At 47.3% G+C, this 17,479-nt stretch overlaps 1 protein-coding gene across 1 annotated transcript in view; it reads left to right on the top strand.

The window, feature by feature from the left end:
• ATP1B3 (ATPase Na+/K+ transporting subunit beta 3) overlaps positions 1-17,479 on the top strand; it is a 434,039-nt gene that overhangs the window by 229,203 nt on the left and 187,357 nt on the right. Inside the window, exon 3 of the mRNA XM_069618280.1 lies at positions 10,247-10,354. Coding sequence (XP_069474381.1) covers positions 10,247-10,354 — 108 coding nt within the window. The remainder of the gene's footprint in view (positions 1-10,246; positions 10,355-17,479) is intronic.

Here is a 17,479-nt window from a genome sequence, read left to right as displayed (position 1 = left end):
TGAGGACCCAGGTCCCAGAAGGCCTTGTGGACACTGCACTGGCTGTTTAACTTAATCCTTTCAGCCCCTGGGAGCGAATGCAGAGATTTCAGTGCTGGAGAGGTACGATCCCTGGGCTTGAGGCCAAGGACAAGTCTCAGTCCTGTTCTGGATGAGTTGCAGAGGACGGAGAGTAGAAGCAGGCAGATTTAGAAAGAGGCTGTTGCAGTAGTCCGGCCTAGAGAGAACCAGAGCGCTAGAGATGGTGAGCTTCTGGGGGAAGGAGAGGAAAGGAAGAAAACCTCTGAGTTGCAGTTGGTAGTTGACTTCTTAGAGACCTCAGATGTGAGGAGAAAAGGAGTGGTTGAAGATGACCCAGAGGTTCTTTGGCTCGCAGGTGGGAGCAGGAAGGGGGCCAAGGGAGGCCAGCCAGAGTGACAGGAAAGGAGGGTGCAGGTGTGCCGATGAGGAGAATCTCCATCTTGCTGGCATTAAGGCGGAGATCGTTTGCGGCACACGACTCCTGGATAGCAGTCGGAGATGAGAGAAGAGGTGGCAGAGGGGAGCATGAAAACAAGCAGTCATCCGCATAACACAAAGTTGGAGCAGAGAGCGGCAATGCGGTAGGTGAGCGGTGCCAGGTATTGGTTGAACAGCCAGGGAGAGGTTGGACCCCCGGCGAACACTACAGGTAAGGAAACGAAGGACCCAAGTTGGACCTGGGAGGGTTGATCAGAGTGGAACAAGGTCCGCCAGGTCAGGCCCTGATCAGTGATACCCAGGTTATCACGGAACGATTGAGCAGGATGGCATGGTTGACCGTGTCAAAGGCAGAATAGAAATTGAGTGAGTACAGAGGGGAGATTAGAATCAAGGTTAGAGAGCAGGTCTTCACGGATGTTCAGGAGAGCAGTTTCTGTGCTTCTGGCTGCTCGGAAGCCAGAATGATCGTCATGGAGACAACCAACAGATTCAGTCTGAAGATTAAGCTGGGAGGTGGGCAACTTTTCCAGGAGGTTGCCCAGGAAAGGAGTGATTGTGATTGGGCGATAATTAGCCAGGCAGGAGGTTTGTCACGCTCACCTGATTCCCACGGAGGCGCAGGTCTGGCTTCGAGTGCTGATTTTTCTTCAATGGTGAAGCACAGGACTCTGATGATGGACAGGAAGGGCCCCTCTACTCTGGCTTTTCTGGCTCGCAGGAACATTCCCCTGTGCGTGAAAAGGGAGTATTACCTACTGACGGAATAATGCTCAAGCCTCCCACTCCCGTCCAACCCTCCTCGATACCCTTCCACGATTCCCCGTGAAGTCTCACCTTAGGGTCTGGAAGGATGAGTTCTCCATCCTGCTTCTGATGCAGGGGCGCGTTGAAACCCAGTTACTTCACTGGATTGAGGTTTGATGGGAGTTCAAAATAAGCTTGACTATTCAGGTGAGGCGCTGTAAGAGTTGTGTTGCAAGTTCAAAAGTTCAAGCTTAATAATAATGTTCATTGTCTTATTGCAGCAAGCGCTAATGCTTATGTCTTTTTCCCCATTGGGGCCGGGGTCCGGAATGCCAGGAAGCGGCAGGACCCGAAATGAAATGGGAATGACCCAACAGGTAAGTCTTAGAAGGAAACTGAGCTTTTCCTATTTCCCTTCCTTCTCTCACCTTGTTTTCTTGTCTTTTCTCTCTAGGCTCTGGGAAGTGGGTGCGGATCCGGATGATCGCTGCTGAAGATGGAGGCGTCCAGGAAAGGTGAGTGAAATGCAGCGTTGCAGCGATCGAAGCGAAATGCTTTTAAAATGTCTTCCCTTTCAGGATCGTCGGTGTGATGTCCCCCTGATGCAGCTTTAGCAGGTAAGGTCTTCTTTCTCTCCAATTCTCTCTTATCTCCCTTTGCAGGCAACCCAGGATGCTGACAGGCGTGGCTGAAGTCCAGATGCAGGAGCTGACACGGTGAGCGTCCAGCTGCGAGGAGCAGAACAACGCGAAGCGTGAGTTGCTGATCGGGCGTGGTTTAAATAGCTATGGAAGAAGTTCCAGGCATGTATCCTTCCACCGATCAGGTATGTATCCTTCCCTGACCACACCCAGGTGGAAAGTAGTCCCACAGGTAAAGTAGTTCCATTCAGGCCTCAAGAGGGCCTGGATGTAGCAGCATGGTCTGCATCAGGTAAGTGCACATTAAAACACTTGAACGCATGTCTAGCTTTATGGGGGGGTGAGGAGCTGGGGGGGGGGGGGGAATGATGCCTGCCTCTGGGGTTGCTGGGACAGACCTGGCTCCTTGGAGGTAGGCATCATGACAGTTTTCCTGAGAAGAGGGTGTGCACGAGTGCTTCGGGGAGGGTGAGGGGGGAGGCTCCAGTGGCAGAAGAGTGGTTGCAGAAGTCAACCAGGGAAGGAGCGAGGGTGTCAATGTGGTCCTTGATGGTTTTGGAAGAGCAGAGAAGAACCTGTTTTGGCGACTCTCGTAGATCAGACTTGCCTAGAAACCTTGTCAGGGGAGAACAGAGGAAAGGGACAGAAAGAGGGAGGAGAGGTGGCCAGAGGGGGGTCGGCAGTAGAGGCGAGAGTAAAGGGGGGAGGAGGAGCGGACAAAAAGGTAGACAGGATGTCCTGGGTTTTAGAGTTGAAATGAGGAGCCAGGGCTGTGCAGAGGGCCTGGGAGGAGATCTGAGAGGTAGAGACTGCAGCAGGATTGGCCAGCTGCTTGCAGATGTTAGAGTTTGGCCAAGTTGTTTGATGACACAGAGATGCAGGCTTGCATGTGGGCTCTCTTCTTACTGCGGACAGAGCTGTTATTGCCTTTGGCGCAGGCGGCAGACCAGTTTGTCAGAGGATGCGAAAGAAGCTAGCCGTTTTCTCTCAGCAACTCTGCACTTGCGTTTAAGGGTGACGTGGTCAGAGTCCTACCAGGAGTTGCACTTTGCTTTGGGCTTCAAGCGGATCCTCAAGACGGGGGCAAGAACATAAAGTATCTGAGATAGATGAGTGGAGCATGGAAAGGGCTGTCAGGATGTGAGTCAGGAAGAGGAGGACTCAACTGACGCATGCTTTATGGGTCGGATGACTGAGAAGGTAGGTGGTAATGCTGGAGTTTGCTTGACCTGAGGTGTAGAGCGGGAGAGATGGGAGGAAAGGTGAAAGTGATCACTCCAGGAGAGGCGTTGAGGGGGATAGAGAGGGGAGGTCTGACAGAACATCCAGAGTGTGCCTGCAGAGTGAGTGAGGCTAGAGGGGAGAATAGAGTCGCACAAGGAGTTGAGTGGTTGTGGCCAGGAGGGAGGAGGTCGGGCCACTCGGAGAGGAAGGAGGTGATCTGACCAGGTGGCTGATAGATAGTAACCATGGTGAGAGTGGCCAGGAGAGCAAGGGAGAGAGCCCGCAGATGGTGCATTCAAGAGTACGCCTGCATAGGAATGACAGAGGTAGGAATCCACTCCGGGAAAATCAAGGCTACACCCCCTCCGGAATGGTTGGATATGGGCGCGGAGAGGATCTTGTAGCCATCGAAGATGAGTGTCAAAGCTTGTGACAGAGCTGGCCATGAACTATGTCTCGGTGAGACTGAACATCTAGATCCAGTTCTTCCAGGGGGTGGCATATGTCGGGAGTTTTTGACAGCTGAGCGAGAGTTGTGGCAATATGGAGGAGGTTGCCAACCTTGAAAGACTTCCGGGGAGGGGTACAAATCGGAGGTACGCCCTTCGCAGGTGTGGGAGCCCGAGGGTGGGGGGGGGGTTGTAGAAGAGGAAGGAGAGGGCAAGGTAGCCAAGGAGGAGGCGGGGGGCGGGCAAGCAAGCCGAAGAAGGGAGAAAAGGGACAGCAGGCGAAGAAAGGAAATTGATAAGGCGTGGGAAGAGTATCAGAGAAGGTTGGCCTGAGAGCTTTGGACCAAGACAGTGCCATTCAGCTAAACATAAATAATGACCTTCGAGGAGTGCAAGGGGGCCAGGAAGGCCTCCCACCAGGTGCCACCATTAATGGGAGAAGAGAAAGGAGAGAGCACTGAGATCATATGAAGAGTCCATAGGTCTAGCGAGAACAACAAACGGGATGTTGGTGAAGGTTTGTCTGGAGGAATCACAGGTCTAGGTGTCAGCAATAGCGCGGCCTGGGTTGGAGACCAGGATATCCTTTTTGAAACTTTTCCTACCAGAATTAGTGAGGTGAGCGGGATAGTCGCTAGAGATGCAGTTTGAAAAGGTAAGAGAACAGAGAGAACCATAAGTGGGGGAAGAGGGTGGAGGGGAAAGGTGGGGGGCACTAGGAGTGGATATAAGGAGGGATGCAAGCAGACCAGACAAAGGGGCAAGACAATAGTGGACAATTGACTAAGTAGACGAGCTCTGATGGAAGAGCAGGCAGAAAACCAGGCAGTCCGGTAATCAAATCGGGTTACCAGGGCAACAGGAACAGAGTAGCCATTAAAGAGAACCTAGATGAAGGTGGAGCACAGCAGAACACCGGACAATATACAAAAGAACAAAGCAGTTGACAAATGTAAACCTAGAAGGAATGCAGCACAACGCAAAGCATTACTATGCAAAACAGGGTAATCAATAAGAGCATAGGGTGCTCATGGGTGCAGGATGTTGGGGAAGGGGGGCACATGCGATAGGACTTGCAAGGGACCACGCGGTCAGGGACATGCAATGCGAGCGAACCACACACATGCTGCTGTGCGAGAATACAACTTTAACAAATGCACAACTGACTGGGCCACGGAGCACCTGTCCTATTTTGCCTGTAGAGGGCAATCAACCAGGAGGACATAAGTCTTGGCCTTGTCCCGCTAAAAGAAGCCATGCCCAAAGTCCTAGGCCATAACCCCAACCTCCTGCAGAGGAGGACAAGCAACTTTAGGCTAGGTCTGTCCGGCCAAGCAAACGAGCAACCCAAACCTGTTTCAGCTAGGCTATAACAATGTTTAGGCCCCTTGCTCGCTGTGCCTAGGGAACCCAACAGCAATTTATTGAGGCAGCCCAACAAGGAAAAAACATGTTTGAGGTTGCATGTGCTATGAGAATGAGTGGAGCATGCCCATCTCTGGTGCATGCAGTCTGGGTTGTGTGCATGAGTGAAATCTAGCTGTCCATGCATGGCTGCCTTTTCTGCACCCACCCGGAGGCAGAGCTCCTGCTGCGTTGCACCACTGCACCTTCTGGATCCACCTTGTACCATTTCCTATACAGAAAGTAGAAATGTAATGTCCTCCATGCTACCTCACTCACTTGAGGTACTTGTGTGTGAGGATGCACACAGTGCATAATGGCCTTTCAATCGGGGAACAATAAGATGTAGTCGACCATCCAGATGCACTTTGCTGTCAACCAGTAGAACGACGATGCATTAAGTGCAGAGTCCATATGAGATATGTCGCCAAGAGCAAACTCTTGACAAACTTTTTAAAAAATAGTGCTTCGCTTTCAGGTCATGCTTAGTGATAAATGCTTTTGTAACCACAGTACACCAGAAGATGATGGACAGGAATTCCCTCCTAGAATACTCCAGCTTTCACCAAAGGTCCGTCAAAGACAGCCTCCCTTTTGGACAATTCCTTCGGTTCAGATGCAGTTGCACAACAAAAACCGAATATGACAAACAGGCAGAGAGATTAACAATTAACCTGAAAGAAAGGAATTACCCCAACAAAATAATCAAACAAGTGAGAAAGAGGGCAAGAAACATACCTAGAGAGGTGACGCTTAATCAACATGGAAACAAAGATGGAGGAAAGGACGTCAGATCATTAACCGCCTCAAAAAAGAAATCAAGAAGGCCTGGCCTTTACTTAATGTAGAGGGCAACTTACCAACACCCCTATTCGCCATTAAACTAAGAAAAAACATAAGGGACAGTCTGGTCCACATGTATAAAGAAATCAAGCCAATGGAAACCGCAACACTGTGTGGAACGCAGCAAGGCCACTGGGTCATGCACCCTGCAGTAACTGTTCCGTCTGTCAATTTACAAAATGGACCACCACCGTAGACATCGGTTGGGAACATCCATGGGAACAAAAACTTCACGAATTGTACCACCAATGTGGTCTTCCAGATCCAGTGCCCATGCAACAAAAGGTATATTGGGATGACAACCAGGGCTATCAGAACGCGGATATGTGAACACAGATCCAACATCAGGACCAAAAGACGCACAGCCTCTCTGGTAGAACACTAACAATGGGCCATACAGAAAATGACCTGGCATGGACAATACTTGAGAAAGTATTAATACCCAGAAGAGGTGGCAATATATCTGCGCTTCTATTGAAGAGAGAACAGATGTGGATTTTTAGACTACAGAGCCATAAAATCGGCCTGAATGAAGAAATCTGTTGGCAGGCTCTAGCGGTACAATGACCAGAAGATATGTAATACACGCCCCATCATGCCACCTATGATGAAAGTAGTAGGTCACACATCCAATACTGGATGAGACTTTCTTGACCATTGCTACTTTCATACATTGACGTATAGTACAATGATTTTATTTAGCTCTGCGCAGGCATTCTGGCTGCACATTGAAAATGAATAAAGAGAATAAAACGGTCATAACCCCTCCGGGGCATACCTTTTTATTATATAGCAACATGTGGCACAGAAATAGGCCCCTGCATGTATACATAAGATGTACATCGGGCCTGCAATTATGGGCTATATTTGTAATATTGTGCAATAGGAATTACAACAGGCACATTAGCCACCTTAAAACACTTTGGTGTTCCGATGCAGCGGACTCGATTGTCGGGCTTTTGTTTATTTGCACACCATACCAAGCAAAACAAGACATGTAGCAACCCAAACGTGCTCTAGACTCATCGGAACTACAACTCCCATGAACACCAGGGAGTTTGTAGTTCGATTCGCTGCAAATTGCCATACATCGGATAGTAACACGGTGTGCATACAGTATAACGGAAAGCCCGCTGTGATTGAATTACTAGTGGGACAAGGCTACAATGATTTCTCCAGACAGATTGATGTGACACAAGGCTACAAAAGCGGGGCAACTAAAACTCCCATGAGCATCTGGGAGGAGCATATAGCACGAACCGCCACAGACCAGCAAAATGGAAATAAACAAACACTCAAGGTCAGTTTTTTCCGTTACTAGGAGCAGTGCAGGCAAAGGAGCAATACCTGATAATTGGGATTAGCTTAAAAACAGTCATTGTATACGCGACCGGCAATTGGTCACGTGATTGTAGCACGTGACTACAAATAGGGAACACCTCAAAGATGGTGCCCGTGTCCGAATTTAAAAAAACAGGACGCGACGGCAGCGAGAAACTAAGCTAAGAAATTCCAAAGGAATGCCCACTTCACTTTGGGGCTTAGACTTCTTCATAAGCTATGGTTCACATAAAGTGTATATTCTATAGCTTAATAGCCACTGCAGCTTTGCCTTAATTGGAGCACGTAGTCTGCGTTGTGAATTGGAGATAATTCCAATAGCTAATAGCTTGCACCTACTAGATCTTGTATAGCTTAACAGCCATTAGTCTGACCTTAATTATTGCCTACAGACATCCAGGCAAAGAAACATAGGGATGTGTTTATGTACCACCTTGATAGATCCCAGATACTTGCACATCGGGATTTGTTTTCTAGGGCGCCCAGACACCCATTGAAGAATAGAATCCTACAACGTGGATTGCCTATAGGAGCCCAGTCACACACAACAGGTAAAATGGGCTTCTGACATTTATGATACATGTCATTGAGGAGAACAGTGGCTTGATGAGAACTCTATTCCACTCTGTATTTATCCATAGACATTTACCTGAATGAGATCCTGGAAGACGTTCCATACCAGAATCTAACAGTTACATCTGACCCATGACAGATGCACTAGTAATGACACAGGTCACTACAGGTAAGGTAATCTGAGCCACAAAACCTTTCTTACCTGTCCTGACCAAGCACTCTGAGACTGATATGGCATTTGTAACGCGCCTATACACAAGTGTTTCAAGGCGCGACGAGGCAGGGAGGGGGGGGAACAAGGGGAAGACAGACAACGACCCTACTAGGCCAGGTGACATTCAGACCGCGCTAGTGCAAGTGCAGGGGTAGGGGGAAGGGAAAAAGTGCAAGGGGAAGGGGAGGGGGAAGTGCAGTACAAAGCAAGTAGAATAGAAAATAAATAGGGCCAGCTGGTGGCAAGTGCAAGGTAAGTGCAGACAAGTGCTGGGAAGGAGGGGCTGTAGGGATACAGAGACAGTCCCACAGTGCAGGGGTTGCCAGGGAGGCAGTGCAAGTGGAGAGTGGCTGGGCCCAGGACCGAGGTCGGTGAGGGTGGCCCAGTTGCAGATTCAGTGCAGGTCAGTGATGATGCCCTATCTGTCTTTTTTACACCATAGGGCCTGGAAGGTTATCCAATATGTCCATCTGGAAACCCAAAGATTTCCTCAAGACATCCTTGAAAGGGAGTATCATAAAGAAATTTTATGTTGCGCAGAACGCAGCAAGATATCGCCTGTCCTGAAGAAAGTGGCCATTGACTAGAACCGCTTGACTTTCTGTTAGTAGTTTTGGGCTGATGACCCTGACTCAAGACCCACTATACTTGTGATAAAATGGCTTGAATGAATATATAAACACAAAAAAGCATCTAAGTGACCCACTCAAATAACAAGAGGAGGGACACCTATACTTATTTTTAGCTGTTTACCGACCAGTAGGTCGAACAATTTTTACTGATGAGACGCACCCGTTGGAGGCGGGAATATTAAAGAGAACCCATCACCAATGTATGTGCACTTAACTTTTTAGCATAGGAAAGTAGTGAGAGGGGAACTGGAAAGGTCTTCTACACTCCATGTGTAGCCGCCACATCAGCGAATTCTAGGGCTTTTATGACAGCTGCACATGTAGAATACCAACACAGGGCGAATACGCTATTGCAAAGGGACATAGATGTAGGAATAACCCCCTTTAACTAAAAACTTCTGTCGATTGTGGTCTAGATATCAGGGTATAGACAGGAGGTGACACCTCCTTGACTCTATTTTTATCTAATTAGTGATAAATGCAACAAAATGCTGCGATGGCGCGGTCATTCATCTTCTAAAAATCCTCAAACTTTTTTAAGGCAAATCATTTCATGCTGAGGCTTTGAACTTGATTTGCTTTAGTCAGTGGTATATACCAGCTTTGATTTGCCCAGATCTCCCAAAGATAAACGTACAACTTGTAGTTGGTGCACAACTGACGGTATTAAGAGGGTGTAGCTAGTGATGAAGAGGAACTAATGAAGGCGCCCCAATCACAGTTGCAGTGTGATATGGTAGGCTGGGAGATGGGAAGACACCTGAAATGGAGAAAGAGCCTCCCAAAGCCAAACTCTTACACCTCTGCAGACTTCAGCAGCACAAGTGACCCGCACAGCAGCGCTGCACGTTCATACCCAGCCCGTCTAGCTTAAAGAAACTAGATTTTTAACCAGAGGCTTTGCTGAGGGGGGGAGGGCTGCTGAATGGGCTAAATCCCCCAGTCTTTTGGTTGTAGCCCCGGATAGAAGCTCGGAGGCTACAACCAAAAGGCTAGCTAGCCCGAGTCCAGGCATTACTGCTGTAGCCCCGGATCTTTTCCAGACCTAGCAACAGCCATGCTTTTAACTGGCAAGTACCAGTGTATTCTACTCGCCGTGAATATGCTCAAAGAAATGTGACTTGGAATTGTGTTGTGTGCGGAGTTGGAGGCTGTCTTGATCAAGACGCTTAATGCACAGTACCAGCAGTTATAGTTTTCAGCTTTTAAGGAAATATGCGATAATGACTACCGTCACTTGTACTATGTGCTTCTGCTCAGTTTAAAATAATTTCCTTCGCTCTTCTGCCCACTTAGTTCCATGGTATTGTACTAAATCTTAAGGTTACTAAGACTCACCAGTTTGGTGGCTGAAGGTAGAGAGGTCTTTATAAAATGCAGAGCTCTGCATCGTCTATATATTGCACACTGGTGGGTGGGGGGGGGGGTGCAATGGGAGAGAGTTTGGACCTTAATACCTAAATTGGTCTCGGATATTATTGGGATTCTCAACTGAACAGTACAAAAGTATGTGTTCCTGCAGCCGCTTTAGTATTATATGCCTTCATAATTGTATTTCATTGCAATTAAACTTCCTGTTCAAGTCAATCAAATGTTTATAAATGAGCTCTATGATCCTTGGTATAAACTGTTTTCAATGCACGTCAATTTTAAAACTAAATGTAGTCATCCTTTTCTAATGCCTAAAATGTTTTTAATGATTTTTGTACTTTATTTTAGGACTTATGATTTCACCTAAAGCCCCTGCCGGGCTGGAAATTGTTTATAACCGCTCTGATAATGGTACATTTGAAAATCATGTGAATATCCTTCATTCATTTTTAGGAGGTACGTTGAAGTTTTTCACTTTATTCTAAATGCATTTAAGTAACTTTTGTTCCTGATGTATTCCAAACAAAACTGTAATGTTAAGGTGTACAATGAATCGGTTCCTATTTGCTTGTCTTAAACCTATTGATATTGCAAACCCGCTTAATGTTAATGAGCCATGCATCGATATGAATGGCAGTTGCTGCAATGACAGGCTTTTCTAGTTTTCTTTTTTTGTATTTGCGCCATGGTGGTCCTGTCTTGTTTGGTTCGGGCTCTTAGTTTTCTTGTTTACCCCCACCCCGGGGGCACCCCCTAGTGCAGGAGGGGGGAGAGGGGGCGCACAATGTTTTTACGCAAGGAGATGGGGGGGGGGGGGGCTCTGTATGAAAGTTTGAATACCACTGTTCTAGTGGTTTCTGAAACGCTAAGATGTAAGCACCCTCACTGAAATGCTGGCCCCACTGTTGGCACTGGATGAATGTGCATCAAGAAAGCTTCTGGTTTGACTAGGTGAGGCTCAGACACTCTGAAGGTTTTAGAAGATGGGGGGGTGATGTGTGCATGGATGGTGTCTTATCGGATAGTAGGTATCTAATCGCTATAGTTATATTATTTATAACGCGCTTTGTGGCGAGCCCGGAGGCATGGTAGCGCCAACATGACCAACCAACACTTATAAAGAGTTTCCGAAGGGAGAGAGGGAAGAAGTGGTTGCAGAAACAGTCTGATTGTTAATCAAATAGATGGGGTTTTAACCTGCTCCTAAAACGCTGGAAATTCATGCATGACCTCAAATCTGGAGGAAGGGAGTTCCATATCCCTGGAGCAGGTATATAATCGTGCTGGCAAGCTTTTTGTTTGTTCTCGCTATGAGAAAGTAAACCTATTAATAAATCAGTATGCTTTTATTCGCAAAGAAGTTCGCAACAAAAGTATAGCAACCCTGCAGCCCCATGGAGAACCATTCTCCTGTTTGGAGTGATTGCTTTGCCGCTTCTGCCTATTTAAACCAAGTTTCCCGCTATTCCGGTACCCCAGACCCACAGATCTGCCAACCCCACTGTCACCGTTTCTGCCAGTTGCGTTGTTGCAGATATGAAGCACCATGGAACCACAGGTAGATTACATTCTTGTATCCATATGAGTTTTTTCGTTTTAGGGACTACTTCATTATGTAATTTTATGCATGTCATTCTGGCTGCAGTGGCCGTGGGCACGTGTGGCTCGGGCAGTTGCTCTTTCTTGCCTGTCAAGGTGCCACACGATTGGCTTGTTAATGATTTTTTAGGTTAAACCTGATGGTGTGAACGTCGTAGACGGACATTGGGCTACATTGCAAAAATGTCCCAGAGGCATTCTGGAAGGCCTATAATAAACTGGTCTGACTAAGCACTTCATGCATATTTCAATCTGGGGCACATTAATTAACTGCTAGTGGGCTGAGTTTATAGGAATTCAGGGAAAACTGATGTCCTTCGCACTTAAGGGGCTCTAAGTTCAGACGATAGACCGACCGATAAGCCTTCTCGTCCTGGATTGGCCAGCTGAATATACATAGAAGTGGGTTTTGCTATTTCAGTGTCCTTGGTACTTATTTGCGGAAAGGCTGAAAAGTGTCACTTTACAAACTTTGATTAGTAGTGTCCATATTGCATGCGTCCCACCACGCTGTAGCCCTGCCCCTCTATTCATATTTCACCAACCACCACACACAGGTTTTTTCCCTCCTCCCAAATGCCGGGTCAGTTATTTGGTGCCTCCCTTTAGAGTCGTTGCTTCATTCTGTTCAGTTTTTGAGTGGTATAAACATCATTGGTGCTACATTTTTCTTTCCTTCTACCATATTCCTCCCTCTACCACAAACTGTAAACCACTTTGTGTAGGAAACTGTTGCCTCAGACCCTCACCACGTCCATTTGGGTCGGTTCAAGGTATTTCCTTCAGGCAAATTCAGAACATCTTGGTGGGAAAGCAGGGTTCGAAATTACCAGGAGCTGGGTGCCGTTAAGCTTGTGCTTGGAGCCTAGAAGAGCTTGGTAAATGCCAAGTAACTGATACCAGGAGCTACTTACTCCTCAGGCGAACTGATACCATATGGACATACCTATCTGATCTTAACTCTGGGAATGTGTACGTAGGCGCATTTGGACCCATTTAGAAGACAAAGTACAAGGAGTCATTTATAATGTGCAAAAGATTAGTGTAAATCGCATGTGGAAGTTAAATTTGCACTGCACCTTTATCATAGTCTATCGTCTTTCATGGGTAGCTCTTGCTTATCATATCATTATTTCCCTGCAAAGGTACTGAAGTACCAGGTTATGTGTTCATACCAGACAGTCACTTTGCTCGGTCAGAAATTGTTCGCTTGTGGCTGGGTTAAGGCTTTCATTAAATACATCTTGCCCTCTTGAGGAGTAAAACTTGGGGTTTGAGTCTTGGTCAATAGTACCTTTACTTTGGTGTCAGGGGTTTCAAAGGCAGTACAGAAGTTACCAAATAGTCGGGTGGCTATTCTGCCTAATAAACATTCTATCAATCTGATTGTGGATTTTTTTGTTGATAAATTAGTTTTTGCATTGTCACCAGAGATTATTTTGCCCCTCCTAATAAGGATGCTGGTTCTACCTTTTTCACCTAATTTCTCTTAAATCTCCCAGGGGTTCCATGGAGCCCGAAGTGTACATTCCACTGTGTTACCTAGATCTAGGGATAATGACCGGTCCTGTCGACACCAATTCTCTGGATAATTGTTCAACACTTTCTCTTGATCAAAGTGCGAGCCATCTCTGCCTGGGCCCTCTGACATGGCAAATGATTGCAACGTTGATTACAATGCTGTCTGAACCATCTTCGGTTTGATCCGTTAGACCAAAACTGAAGAAGTCACTGGTAGCAGAATCACAAATTCCTCTTGTAGGTATAGATCCTTGTGTGGACTTTTACATATCCCCCTGCCCACCTCAAAAAATTAAAACCATCTACTGGCAGTTTCACAGATGTGGAAATGACCATCCACAGCAAAAGTTTAATGAAACCATTTCAAAAGCTATAAATTTCCGATGGCAAAACCAAAAATAGCAGACTTATTTGGGGAAAACTAAATTTGCATTACAGGACTCTTAAGACCCTTTACCCACAGAAATCACTGTGATGGAACAGGCTTTTTCTGCTAAAACCCGGAGAAATTTACTAAATGGTTTTGGATACGAAGTACAAGGTCAAACGAGGACCCAAGTGTAGTCGCATGGAATCTAGTGGCACAGTATACCATGAAATTTGCAGCTTGGGGGACAAGGTTAAGAGGCTTACACCCACTGCCGATACTGGATAACCATTCTAAAGCCTGTGGATTTCAAAGGGGGCTTTGGAGAAATCCTACTGAAAAGCAGGTGAACATATGACAAATGTATTTTTATGCAGTTCTGGCAGCCTAGACTATGGCAGAATGCCACCTGCAAGGATGTTCAATACTCATTTTTTTTTTTGTCTGATTCAAAATTAGAGTTTGAAAAGTGGTCTAGGCAAACATGCCCTTCTTTCAAATATATGCTCCATGCTGATAATTGTAGTTCACACATGCATACTCGTACGACCCATCCCCTTTCCTCCATCCCATGGGTGTCCCCATCATGTGGATGGCACCAAAACCTTTGCCAGCAACAAATTGAGCTTCCACTTTAAATTTAGTGTAGCGTGGCCACAGGCGTGGGAACACCCTGCCCGAGCCCCACCCTCCGGTGCCTCACCTCGGTTCTTTTTTCCACAGACTGTCAGACCTGCCAGCCAGCGCAGAGACTTTAGCTTTCAACTTGCTCCGCTTTATTATTTTTCAATCTTTAACTTCCCTTCGGTGTCTCGCCTGCTGCAGGAGGATTCGCGAGATGTGCCACATGTGACTGCTCGTTCTCCGCCTCGGATCTGCATGCACTGTCTTCTCACTGTTGGGACAAGTGTACGGCTTGCAGCGCTCTCGCTCAAAGGGCATTGAAGAATCCATTGTTGCGCTGGATTGAGATCTGCCACACTTCACTCCTTAAGGACTCCAGGAACCTCTCAAGACGAGGTAGGCCCTCAGTTCAGCACAGCTCTGCAGCGTGGCAATTCCTTCCCAGGGGTTCCCACAGGCAAGGGTTCCTCAGATGCATGTTCTGGCAGGTCTGAGACCTATAAGGGTACTGGCTCCCTAGCTGATTGGACATGGGGCGCTTCCGGACTTTCATAGGGCGGACAGGATGCTGTCCAGGCTACTGGCTCCCAAGCCGAGTGGCACAGGGGCCCTTCCTTGCTGTCCTCAGAAGGGTGATCAAGTTTGCCCTTCAACCCCAAGGTGTAAAGGATCACCGGGTGCCACCTCCAAGAGTCAGTCATCTGCAAGATCAAGCACGATTACCAGCGCAGGTGCTGAGGGTCCCAACCTACCAGAGCTGCTTCGAGGTCAGGAGTCTGGCCGTTAAGACTGCTGGCCAGCGGCCGAGGGCTCAGCACCTACCAGAGTGATCTGAGGTCGATGCTTTGGGTGCAAGACCCAAGCTGTATCCTCCCATGTCTGAGGCCTCTTGTGGCTCAGGGCCTTTGCGCCCTCACGGGCCATGATGCAAGGCTTCAAAATGGCAGAGAGGCACGTGGCAGAACCTGCCAGGCTAGTGGCCAGTTTGGATTCAACTTGGGGCCTGCCCATGATCTCGCAAATTGAATGGGCCTTGCAGGTAGATTCCAGTCCCCTTCTCTCGAAACAGCAGCGCACTGTACGGTACAGGCACCTGGTCTCCTCGGGGGTACATATACCCATCACAGCCTTGACATACCCACTGCAGGTACTTTGACCAAGAGCGGAGAACCAGCGCCTCGGAGGGCAGGTCTGTATGGATCTGGTGGCTAGTGAGGACTGCTTCTTCGATCGCTTACTCTTCCTCATGCTTCCCCTAATATGATGGGGTGCAGGAGGTGAACCTGCAGTTGGTGCCTCCCAGGCCTCCTCCGGATCTTCCACCTGTTTCTCCAGCTCTTCATGTTCCAGTGCCGGTCCCTACCCCGGTCCGGGCCCTGCCAGTCGTTCAGACCCCTCCACCTGTACCGCTAACTCTTTCCCCTCAACAGCTGCTGGACCTGTCTTCAGCTCTGGACCTAGGGGACCCCCCCCTATCCCTCTAGGCACCTGTGTCCTAGGGCCCGGGCTCCCCTCGGTCTGTAAAAAAGGGTGGGGGCGATGATGACTCCCAGGACGATGAACCCTCGGCATCCGGTAAGGCCCTTCAATACCACCTCCAGGGCCTGGCAGTTTTTCAGGGTCACTCTGCCAGAGTAAGCCCCCACAGGAGTCGAGGGTGCCAGTGGGAGAGCAGACTTGCTCTTTTTCAGGACAGCTGGAAGCATCTTTTCAAGAACCCATTTCTTATCTGTAGTCTCCACAGGCTTCAGTCTTCCTCTTACTTTTCCTCTACCATCCTCTCCTCCTTTGTCAGATTGGGTCCCTGGCTCTTTTACGGGAGGTCCTTTTGCTCTTAGAAATGCAGGCAGTATAACTGGTTCCTGAATCAGACAGGGGCTCTGGCTTCTACTACAAGACTTTTGCAGTATCCAAGAACAACCAGGCCAGCCTGAGGGTTGTCCTGGACATGTCATTCCTCAATCCGTCTTTACTGTAAGAACACTTCAAGCCTCCTGTGCACAAAGCTGAGTCTCTGTTCAGGGGACTGGATGTGTTCCCTGGACCTCAAGGATGCGTACCTGCATGTCCCCATCAAGGTTTCTGTGGTTCATGATTGTCATACCACTTTCAGTACAAGGTGCTGCCTTTCAGCCTGAACTCGACCCCTCGTGTCTTCATAAAGCTGATGAAAGCATTTGCGGGTCTCCTCTACTTTGGAGGGCCTCACCTATACCCTTATCTAGACAACTGGCTGGTGAGAGCGGGTTCCCCCGAGGGGGTGCTACACTCCTGCCAGACATTGGTGGTCATTCTACATCCGCTGGGGTTCTCCAACCAGAGGAAGTCACATCTGTGCCTCTCCCAGGTCAAAACACGCAATCACTGGACACCAGGAACTAATAAACTCTGGTCATACCTGGTTAATTTCAATAATCATACAAGAAAAAGGGGACCGGAGTAGGAGCACATCTGTGTAGGAAATGCAAGTAAGCACAAATCTCAACCACTGCAACAAAATTCAATTTACTCTGGTATGCACAACTTTGAAAATTACTTTGGATGGGAAAGAATTAAATTCACATCCTGTTCTTCATTGTAAAAAACCATCACTGGAGTACTAAAAGGTCAATATGAAACTAAAACCTATTAATACAATAATATTGTTAATAAATATACGTAACAAACATCAAAGTCTCAAAAGAAATACATGTTGGAGAATTCGCCACAATAGTTCATAAGTGATGAACATACCACACAAGATTACCTTCACTTAAATGAAAGTTTCAACCACTATAGGTTAGACACACTTAGTGTATGACAGACATAAATGAAACGTAAGTAATAACACAAATCAAATGCTCCAAATCCCACAAAAAAATTGGCCAAAAGAAATAAAGTAGTCAACTGTTAAATGTAATGACTACCTAACTAGCACTGTAGCTGGTGTACAAAATTAGGTCATATTAATTAGAACCAATCAGATCTCAACAGGTTTCTTTCCATTAAACCAAAATCTTCTGTTACATGGAAAGTCCTCAGGGGATTACTAGTGTTGGTGATCTTGGTGGTATACATCTTCATAACAGTAATCCAATGGTAGAGCTGTGCTCCTTGAATTTACCCTGTTGATACTCCAATGATCTATCAAAGCAATTTAGGCAGGAATATCTATTTCCTCAGTGAGCTGAGAACCAAAAACTCCATAGGTGAAATGCATCTAATTTGAATCCCAGAGTTTTGCGTACGGGCACCAAAACATGAGCTGGTGAGATCGACCAGTAAGGATGTAAAGCTCCATTTAACCAGTCTTAATGTTAAATCTGTTGGGGTGCAAAAAAGTATGTTGGCAGCTCCCATATCTCTCAGAAAAGATGATACATCGCCTCTTCTGGATTCAATTCCAGTACTGAATCATCGGAACTCCAGTATTCTTGTTTATTTTATTTCTATAGCTCTCCGGACCGGGGAGTAAAAGGGTGCTTAGTACA

This window comes from Ambystoma mexicanum, chromosome 10, assembly GCF_040938575.1.
Source record: "Ambystoma mexicanum isolate Mex_15411 chromosome 10, UKY_AmexF1_1, whole genome shotgun sequence".
Lineage (NCBI taxonomy): Eukaryota > Metazoa > Chordata > Amphibia > Caudata > Ambystomatidae > Ambystoma > Ambystoma mexicanum.
The sequence above is the reverse complement of the archived record's forward strand: the minus strand, read 5'-3'. Positions and strand labels throughout refer to the sequence as shown.